General features: G+C 29.2%; 1 protein-coding gene across 1 annotated transcript; it reads left to right on the top strand.

Moving 5' to 3' along the window:
• Nucleotides 1–8,042: 8,042 nt before the first annotated feature.
• On the top strand, nucleotides 8,043–11,228 carry LOC123299271 (cuticle protein-like). Its single transcript, XM_044881618.1, has 2 exons — nucleotides 8,043–8,143; nucleotides 10,014–11,228. The coding sequence occupies exons 1-2, from the start codon at nucleotides 8,132–8,134 to the stop codon at nucleotides 11,196–11,198; spliced, it is 1,197 nt and encodes a 398-aa protein (XP_044737553.1). The 5' UTR covers nucleotides 8,043–8,131; the 3' UTR covers nucleotides 11,199–11,228.
• Nucleotides 11,229–11,534: the final 306 nt, after the last annotated feature.

The following is an 11,534-nucleotide window of genomic DNA, read 5'->3' as shown; positions in this document are numbered from 1 at the left end:
TAAACTGCTATTTTGTTAAACTTCAAAAAGTACCCCTCTTTTTACTGTAAAAAGTTTGTTCTAAAATGGTGGGAATTTTTTTACCTGCACTCATATTTTTTTATTTAATTTGACTGGATAATATTTTAATTTTATGCTTTAATAAAATAATTTTGTTATGAGAGTATTTATTATGTTTTCACGCTTTGTATGACAAAAATGAAAATGACCCTGAATTAACTAATTGTGTAAAGAAAAGTATTACCCAAACATTAATCACTACTCATAATTATTACGTAAACTGATTATTATTATGCGTACAGCAATGACGTATCAATTCGAATCATACAACAAAGTCAAGACTAAATAAATTACAAAAAGGTTTTATTCAATTCATATAAATAATTAATAAACTACAAGTGAATAAAGAATTCCAGAAAAATGTTATTTCGTATTTTGTGCGATTTTTCCTCAAACAAATTTTAATTCTTATAGGATTTTAATTTCACGTTTAATGACGTAATTCACGTAACAGTTAATGAAAAAAAAAATTTGACCACAGTTTGTACTAAAATTGTGAGCTGTAGGTGCTAAGCCTTCATCTTTAACCTTCTGAAGCAGCTGCAAGCAATATCTAGAAAATATATTAATATCATATAACAATGAATATGTAAATTACCTTGTTTAGTATGTAATTTTAATATAATAAGACTATAATCAAAATTAAAAATTAACTCGACAAGTTGTTTGTCTTTATAGTTTGCGGCATTGTCTCCTTAGAAAATTGGTAGTGCAGGAGCTGCGTTAGCTAAACGAATTCAACTATTATTGAGAAAACTAGGTTCAATATCTTATATTACCCAAGCTAAATAATGCTTTCGGAAATAGATATCCTAGACAAATAATCAATATCATGTGGCCAGATATTATCCCAATTACAGGGCTTTCACTTGACAAAAGTTAAGGATCCAGAGAATATTGAAAGGCAGTTACTAAAGGCAATTATGTGAGGGCCCCAATTAGGCGGAAATTTTATAATATATACCATACTTGATTATCAGTTATGTATGTGTCACATGTTTGTATGTGTAATGTGATAAAGAAATCAACACTGACTATGCATGGTTTTTCAAAAACTAACTCAGTCAATTGTGTGTTTTCATTTGTTTATTCATAAATATTTAAACTATTCAATAATAAAAAAATTACTAAAATTTATTTAAACGAATAGGCAGCTCTACTTTGCGTATTCCATTCAAAATTATTAATTATTCCAAAATTACAAGTATTGGTTTTTTCGATTTTTTGGAATTTTTTTTAGGGGTATCCCTTTATACAAAATCGAAAAAATCGAGAAAATTTTTTTGTCCCTGATTTTGATAAAACTCTGTTTATAAGATACTTTGAACCAAAAAATTCAAAAATGATATTAATATAACGGTTAGGCAACTAGTTTCGGAGATATTGAGCCAAAATATGGGATAATGGGTGATATTTCAAAAACTATGCTTCCAATCATCAAATGAATACGATTTTTAAATTTTTTGGGTCAAAATTACCTTATGTACTAAGTTTTATCCAAATCAGAAACCATAAATTTTTTTCGATTTTTTGGAATTTTTTTAAGGGGTACCCCTTTACAAAAATCAAAAAAATCGAAAAAAAAATGTTGGCTCCGATTTCGATAAAACTCTGTTTATAAGGTAATTTTGACCCATAATTTACAAAAATCGTATTTATATAACGATCAGGAAACTAGTTTCGGAAATATCGAGCCAAAATATGGGATAATGGGTGATATTTCAAAAACTATGATTCCAATCATCAAATGAATACGATTTTTAAATTTTTTGGGTCAAAATTACCTTATGTACTAAGTTTTATCCAAATCAGAAACCATAAATTTTTTTTTCGATTTTTTGGAATTTTTTTAAGGGGTACCCCTTTACAAAAATCGAAAAAATCGAAAAAAAAATGTTGACTCCGATTTCGATAAAACTCTGTTTATAAGGTAATTTTGACCCATAATTTACAAAAATCGTATTTATATAACGATCAGGAAACTAGTTTCGGAGAAATCGAGCCAAAATATGGGATAATGGGTGATATTTCAAAAACTATGCTTCCAATCATCAAATGAATACGATTTTTGAATTTTTTGGGTCAAATTTACCTTATATACTAAGTTTTATCTAAATCAGAAACCATAAATTTTTTTCGATTTTTTGGAATTTTTTTAAGGGGTACCCCTTTACAAAAATCGAAAAAATCGAAAAAAAAATATTGGCTCCGATTTCGATAAAACTATGTTTATAAGGTTATTATGACCCATAAATTACAAAAATGGTATTAATATAACGGTTAGGCAACTAGTTTCGGAGATATCGAGCCAAAATATGAGAAAATGGGTGATATTTCTAAAACTATGCTTTCAATCAACAAATGAATACGATTTTTGAATTTTTTGGGTCAAAATTACCTTATATACTAAGTTTTATCCAAATCAGAAACCATAAATTCTTTTCGATTTTTTGGAATTTTTTTAAGGGGTACCCCTTTACAAAAATCGAAAAAATCGAAAAAAAAATATTGGCTCCGATTTCGATAAAACTATGTTTATAAGGTTATTATGTCCCATAAATTACAAAAATGGTATTAATATAACGGTTAGGCAACTAGTTTCGGAGATATCGAGCCAAAATATGAGAAAATGGGTGATATTTCTAAAACTATGCTTTCAATCAACAAATGAATACGATTTTTGAATTTTTTGGGTCAAAATTACCTTATATACTAAGTTTCATTCAAATCAGAAACCATAAATTTTTTCGATTTTTTGTTTATGTACTTTAGTTTATGTATATGAAATATACCAAGGTTGTCCCAAGTTTGTAACGCTTAAAAATATTGATGCTATGAACAAAATTTAGGTATAAGTGTTCATAAAATCATTAAATTAGTCCATTTTCGGTCTGTCTGTCTGTCGTCTGTCCATCTGTCATCACGATAACTAAAAAACGAAAAAACATATCAATCTGAAATTTTTATATAATGCATCTAAGTGAGCAGTATTATATACATGTGTTCTCTCCCACTCTATGCAGGCACACAACAGAAGAACTGTTGTATAGCTGAAAAGACATCGAAGCCACGATACAAGTCTTTTTTTGCAATTTCATATAACATCTATAATATCTCTTACTTAGATGCATTGCTTAACGCATGTACTTTGCCATACTCGCGATATTTATATGCCTAGATGTAAATCGAACTAGTGGTATATGTGTGACATGTATGTATGTGTAATGTGAAAGAGTAAAAACTGCCTATACATGGTATTTCAACTATTAACTCAGTCAATTGTTTGTTTTCACTTGTTTTGAGAAATGTAGCCTTCTCTGATGTTTTTTGTTGGATGTAAAATCGATTATAACCATTTTTTAGCCTTTTTTATTAAAAAATACAAGTTTAATAAATTTATCGATGTCATTCATGGTTCAAGAAACTATTTTTATCTAAAATTTCACATTAATCAAATATATGAAAGAAACGGCATTGAATTAATTGAATGATATTTCTTAAAAATGTAATTTCATTCATACCTACACCATAAAACATAATACTGTTTTCAATTATTGAATTTAATAAATAAAATTACTATTTGATTTATAACTTTATGACTAATTAACTTTCAATAGGATTTTTAATTAAGTTTATGTTTCGATTGATGAAATTCAGTTTAATCGAGTAATTATGTCAATAAGTTTTAGAGCGAGACGCAGTAAACATGTGTAGATATAATGAGTTATACAAGTTTTATAAATAGAAAAATCGACAGATAAGTGGGGGGAGGTAGCGTAAAGTATAAACTTTAGAATTTTTTCAAAATAAAAAATATTTTTGTATTTTCAAGCAAACACTTTTAAGTAAAAAAGAACGCTTGTGAGTTTTTCTCCGGACGCTTAGTTTTTGGAATAAAACTCGAAACTATTGGATCGAATGTTATGAATTCTTACGGCATTATGATTCTTTTCGGATCATAATGCCGTTATTACGCATCAATTGACACCTCAACGAATTTTTAATTATTTATACTTAAATTAATTAAAAAATTTAAAAAGAAATTTCTAAGTTTTAAGTTTTCACGTCGACTGTGCCCATGACTGTGACTACCTTTTTTTTAAAACAATAGATCCCATAATGCAAAAAACGAACAATACTACCCTCTTACACTCCGAGGCAAAAGTGTACTTCACCGAGAGAAAAATAACAAATAGGTGAGAATGAAAAATTTTTAAAATTATAATTCAATCTAGATTAATTCAAGTCAATGAAGCTATCACATAGCGGCAAATGTCCTTGTTTTAAATTGTTGCATTATGAATAATAAAATTATATTAATACAGTTACAATAAATAAAAATATTAATTGAAAATTTAAAATGAGTCAATGCATGATTCACAGCACACCGTTCTTCGACTTATTTATCATTATTCGTATTAAATTTATAAAAAGTAGAAATATTATTAATCAATTATAATTGAAATACGCAATTTATTTTATAGAAGAAAATTTTTTATATGTAACATAAAACATTAGAGCTTTTACCTTGATCATGATGATTTAGTCCCCTATTCTTTGGAGGATATTAGAGGCCACTTGTTTCTACCTAATTCTGATTTAGACACACCGAATGAGTTGTTCCAAATTCATTGCAGTATATTTGTTTATATTAGATAAAAATTTTAATAAAAAATACTTTTAAGCGACAAGCTTTTATGGTACTAAAATACAGAAAACAGTTTTTTCTATGAGTCACTCCTACACGACCATTAGTAAAAGCTGTAAAAGTTTGAGGCGCTCAATTTTAATTATAAAAAATGAATCGGAACGCCTCATCCACTTTACAAACCTAATTTTTTTTTCAATTCATTCTTGATTTTTGCCTCAAGCTTTTATTTTAATACTCGTGCACGAGTCACTCATAGAAAAAATTATTTTCTACTTTTTAATACAATAAAAACTTGTCCATGAAAACTTAAATTTTTAATTTAAGACTGAACTGTATGTATATATATATATATATATATATATATATATATATATATATATATATATATATATATATATATACATGGTATAGTAAGTAGCGTCTTGATTTTACCATTGCTTCCATCATATTTGTTTTATAGTTAATTTGAAGTACATTGATTTGTCTCTAAAAAAGAAGCATTGAAATCGGTTGGCGTGATATTAAGTTATTCGTCCATTTTTCTTGCACATGCAATGCATTTAAAACTTATATGGTTTTTCTATGGATGCCATTGTCAAAATTAGACTAAATTTAAATGGAACCACACGGGAAGCACCAGGTTTCAAATCAAAATGAACCATCAAAATTGATTCACCCAATCAAAAATTTTGATGTAACTTCTCCTTTTTTTAAGTCGGTTAAATAACACGTAAATAGTTTGTTTTTCTTAAGAATCAGTAATAAATTTGTGAATGAGCATACAAATCGTAGGAGATTTGAAACGAAACTGACACATTGCCAACCACTAAAAAGATGAAAATTCTTTATCTTTGATATAAACTTGAAGTTTTGTCTATAATGCATAAATCGGACTTGAGAAAGAAATCTTAACTTTTTCGAATGTTTACAACTTTGGAATATACATCTTAGACGTAGGTACATTATATGCCTTTCTAAGTTTCTAAATTATTTGTACAAACTCCACCGATATGGTTACTTATCATGCAAAATTAAGATTTGATCCTATAACGCCCATAAGATTGTGGAATCTCTGTAGCTACAATAATAAAGTGCTTCCACAAAGATCACACTTTTATTTTAAAATTAATGTGAACTTTTTCATGGGCATAACATCAGTTTTGTTTTTTGTAGTTTTTTGTAGGGCTACTATAATTCTTTCTATTCAAAGAATGAAAAAACGAATTGTGCTTCTAGGCAAAATCAGAAAAGTTATTAAAATCTTTTTTTTTGTGTGTAAACTTAAGGACAAAATTAAATTAAATATAACAGGAAATAATATTTATTAATCAAATAAACAATGACGTATTTCAAATATTGAAAGAATGAAAAATAATAACATTTTCATTACTCATTTAAAAAATATACCAGCAAAAACAATAAGCAATCAAAATTCTTAGATTTATTATTTGTCCATCCAATGTACAATATCCAATATTATTTGACATGCCAAAAACTACTGAAGCTAGGAGATAAAAATTAGTCTTTAAGTCAAATTTAAGTTTGTAAATAAATGCTAGGGGGGCTTAAGAAAAATAAGTGAAAATAAACAATTTACTGAGTTTACTGTCAAAATACCCTGTATAAGACAGTGCTATTATTAGTGCTTGCATTGTTTTTCACAATTCAGATAAGTTTTAAACAAAAAAATGAATGATATGAAATCAGAATGACCCCCACTAAATTACTGGGGGAGCAAGTAATTGAAAAACAGAGATTGGTACTCCTGGTGCACAATCACCGAATTTCGAATTTTGCTACCAAACGATCCAAGATCACGACTGAGATCTAGTGTGAGTACAACGCAACTATTAAAAAGATGTATACAAATACATAGTCTAAAAACGATTCCGCTTGTCTTTAAAACTACGCAACGGATTTAAACGGTTTTTTTCTAATAGATAGAGTGATGCAGGAAGAAAGTTTTTATGGATAATATATGTATAATATTGTATAGTAACGGGTTGAAATAGGGGCTGAAAGAGATCTGCTTCAAAAACTTAAAAAGTTTTGCATCAATTAACCTCAAATATTAACAAAATATTCAACCAGTTCAAGGATTGTATTATCTATTTTTAAACTTGGGGGGGGGGGTGAAGCGAGAGCTTAGAGGGGGGCATATTAAATAAAAGAGTATAACGTGTACATTACAAAATTGTAACCCCTGAAAGTGGGGATGTTGCTCAGCAAAGGTAGCTCTGTTAGCACAAAGATATTCTCTCTCTCTCTCTCTCTCTTTCTCTCTATCTTTTCGAAAAGAAGCGCTTAAGGATTTAAAATGAGGGTTGGTAGTTTGTATGAAACTTGGTCGATTTTCAAGTTAAAAATGCAAACAATGATATTTTAGCTCATGATTCAAAACAAAAGTTTATTGTATGAGTATTTTCATCAAATTCATTTTTCAAGGGGCTAAAGTAGGATATGAAATTTATATGAAACTTTGTCATTTTCGAAGAAATGAAAAAATTTATACTTGTGTTTATGGTTTAAGACAAAAGGTTACTGTATCACTTCTTTGTAATTCTTTAAAAGAGCGCAGCGAGTTTCATGTCCAAAAGCCGCGTTATTTTTCAAGGGGATGGAAGTAAAGTTGATGTTTAGGGAGTGAACTAAACGAAGAAAAGTATAGCATGTGGGTCGTTCAAGCTGGCATTGCCTATTTTTTAAGAGGTATGTACAAGTGATTAGTGAGGTAAAGGTGGGTTCTCTAAATGGCTCAATGATTCACTAATTTATAATTTATGAAATGATTCATTTTGATGATCGAGGTCGTAGGCAAAAGCTTGTAATGTTATATTTTTTAAAGCTTTAAAGATTTCCATCTCGTGTAATAATATATACCTGAAGATAAGTCGCCAATATTTTTAATAAAACAAAGACTCATTAAAAGATAAATTGTCTCTTTAAATTATAGATTTTTAAATTTAAACCCTAGAGAGGAAATTTATTCTGTTTCAATTCGCCAATCAATTAATTATTCAACAGGTTTTAATTGCATCAAACATAACTCTCAAACCAAAACTTGTTTGTGAATAGACCACAGCAATCACATCATAAATGAACTTGAATTTACAACATTTTTGTTGATTACTCCATCACAAATAATTGTATCAAATCACAATTGAAATGTGATAATGAATTGAAAAAAAGTGAAGGGGTAAAAAATCTTATGCTATTGAATTAAAAAAGTCAAACAAATTTCATGGAAAACTCATTGCAATTATAGAGAAATCTTTCAAGTGGGGGCGAAAACAAATTAATGAAACACCTATATAAATACAAATTATATGAACATGAAAACTTATCTTACCCTCGTTTCTTGGACAGTGTATTACCACAATTAATTAAAGAACCATTGTATTTTTCAATAAATAAAATATAATGGCGTTTAAAGTAAGTACATTAATAAATGTAATACATGATTATTATTAAATCGGTAGTGAATTATTAAAAATTTGGCGTGAGTGAAAATTTAATTTGTGATTATAAACGTGTTGTTCAGTGTGTTATATAAAGTGCAATGCGCTAGGCAAATATTATCATAGTTTTACAATTACATAGAAAACATTGTAACTTCCTGTTCCTTTTTGGTAGTCCGCAATGTCACTTTGGTTTTCTTAGTGATAATTTTGTTTTGTGTTTATTTTTGCCATATACCAAATATTTTTAATTTTCCATTGAATTCAATTCAAAGAATCAAAAGAAAAAAATATTTTAAATAATTTAGATGTTAAATATTAAATGCGCAATAATTATTGCGCATACATATAACAAGTTTTTGGAAGTTTATATATATACTTCAAAACTTAAATTGGTAGTAGATGGGTATCCCATAGCTTCCACTACGTGTTTTGCTCGTTTAGATTTTTATGTAGTACAATTTTCCCAAATCTTTTTTGTGGATTTTAAATTTTGTTTAAATACATGCATCAAAAATCTCCTATAAAGTAGGTTTCATTCGTTTTGCGAGAACTTGATTTTAAGCACCTAAACAATAACTTTGAAATAGTCAATGGGTAAATTTAAATCCAGTTTTTCTACATTATTATTGTTAGTATTTGTGGGTATCTTTTTATAATAGTTAGAGTGCCCAGATTGGGCACATTATTTACTTTCGTCCTTAATTTTTCGCTTAAAATTATTTTACCAAAAGTATTGAAGCTGATATGAATGGTATTGATATGAATGATATTGAAGCTGATATGAATCTCTCTCCAATAAATTTAGGATGAATCGATTTCAATTTTTTGTTTGTTTGAAAGGTTACTTTATCGTGAGTGTTCTTAGATATGCTTCAAAAAAAAATGTTCAGCCGTTGGAAGATTATCACCCCTTTTCCAGTTTTTATCGGTTACGGAATCCTAAACTCGCACTTGAAACATAGCTATAAAAAAATTCAAACTAGTGCAATCGTTTAGGAGCAGCGATGCCTCAGACAGGCAACAGATACATAAACACGTTAAACTTAAAACACCCCCCCTCCCCAATTGTAGTCGAGGATTAAAAGGATTTATTCAATTTAAAGCTACATTTCTATCAATTTTCGGCTTAATAATTCTGATAGTAATTTCATTTTGATTGTAATTTGGAGTGTGGTAATGAACTATTTTTCCCACGCATACTGAGTGAGAAAAATACTTTTTAGCTCACGTGCGAAGATAAATAAACTAGTAGTGACAACATCCGGCAATAGATCATTGTCTTATACCGTAACCAATCAATAGGCGGGATTGATTTTCTCCATTTTCAAACATGATCCTTTATTTACATTTACGTATTCTGTACAATTTGGATTTTGAACCAAAATTATTTTCAACAAACATGGAAAGATCATTTATAATTTTTATATAAAAACTTATAGAATAAAATTTATAGAAAATTTTAAAGTTAAAGACAGTTTTAAAACAACTTTTAAAAAGAGAAACGGAAACTCCCGACAAAAATAATGTTCGTAAAACATAGTTGTGACGTAATAATGTTAATTATTTTTTATACATTGTAAACAATTATTAATTAACATTATGATCTTATACGATCTTTTACAAACACATTTTTGTCGGTCGTTTTCGTTTCTCTTTTGAAAAGTTCTCTTAAACTCTGCCTGTATAATTATTTTTTCTTTCAAAACCCAATTAATATTATGTATGCGGAACAGTATGATTGATGTGAGCCTGTGTAATAAATGCGTGAATTAAATAAGAATTTAAATTTGAAGGTTTTATGAATATCAAAACATGAAACATTTATGTTTTATATTTTACAGTTTGTGGTGTTCGCTACGTGTTTGGTAGCTGTGGTAAATGCTGGATATATAAATCCGGTTGCTGTTAATCATGCTGGTCTAGAACATTATCCAACACATTACACTGGCGGTTATGTACCTGAAGCAGTTCCTACATTTAACGCACATCATACAGCGGCACCAGTATTCGCATACGCACCAATAGCTAAAACATTAGACGATGAATATTCAATACCAAATTATACATTCGAATACGGTGTTAATGATCCAACAACTGGAGATGTAAAATCACAACACGAAACACGTTATGGTGATAAAGTGAAAGGATATTACAGTTTAAATGAACCCGATGGTACAAAACGTGTTGTTCACTACACCGCTGATGATCAAAACGGTTTTCAAGCAGTTGTTGAAAAAATTGGACATGCCGTACATCCAGTGAAATTTGTTAATCCAGCAAAATTATACAGCAAAGAATTTACACACGCACCAATCGCATATGGAGCATACGCTGATCCACATGGACATCCCAATTATTATACCTTATCCACACCTTACGAAAATCCTGCCCCAATTTATCATCAACAACCAACCATTATTCCAAACGGGGGTATTCTATCAAAACCAATTGTTGTTGCTGAACCAGAATATGCATTACCTGCTCCAAGACCAGAAGTAGTATACTCTGCAAAACCTGACATTGTTTATGCAACACAACCACAGTATGTTGAAGCGCAACCACAGTTTGTTCAAACACAACCACAGTTTGTTGCATCACCAAAATATATTGCGCAAGCTAAACCACAAATAATTTCTGTACAAAAACCAGAATATGTAGAACATTTTCAACCAATTGCCAAAGAACACCATATACCAAACTACGGACATTCAGCTGCATTTATTAAACCAGAATATAGTGTAATTGGCAAACAAAACTTTGTTCCTGTCCTCAAACCACAACGGTACGTACTAAGCGCCCAAGATGCTCATGCTGAGCCACATTATGCAACAATTCCACAAGCGCACTATGAAAATGTGCCTGTACAATATGAAGCAGTTAATAATCATCATTCCACACATGATTCTTATTCTGTTCCTCATCCTGTTTCCCACGAAAGCTATGAAGTTCCACATCAATATGACAGTTATTCCCTTCCACACGGCTACGATCATTCATCTCACGAAACATATTCACACGATTATTAAGAAAAAAAATTTAATAGTATTCTTTTTGTAACTGATATTTATTATATAAATTGTGATTAACCCAATAAATGTTTAAAAAAATATAATTCATGGTTTTTTAATCATTTGGTTTGTTTTTCTAACACTGGTTGGTTTTATTTCTAACAGATGGTTGGTTTTATTCAATTCTACATGGTTGAAACATTCGTGTTTCATGACTTGCAGCACGGAACTCGGTTTATTTTCACTTTTCAAAAAAAAAAATAGGAAACTATGTGCAAAGCTTTAAAACTGTACAAAAATGCATAATACTGGCGTGGTGTAATGGGAGCACAAATAAGTAAAATTCACAAAAAA

Source organism: Chrysoperla carnea, chromosome 4 (genome assembly GCF_905475395.1).
Source record: "Chrysoperla carnea chromosome 4, inChrCarn1.1, whole genome shotgun sequence".
Lineage (NCBI taxonomy): Eukaryota > Metazoa > Arthropoda > Insecta > Neuroptera > Chrysopidae > Chrysoperla > Chrysoperla carnea.
This window is presented reverse-complemented; position numbering and strand designations above follow the sequence as displayed.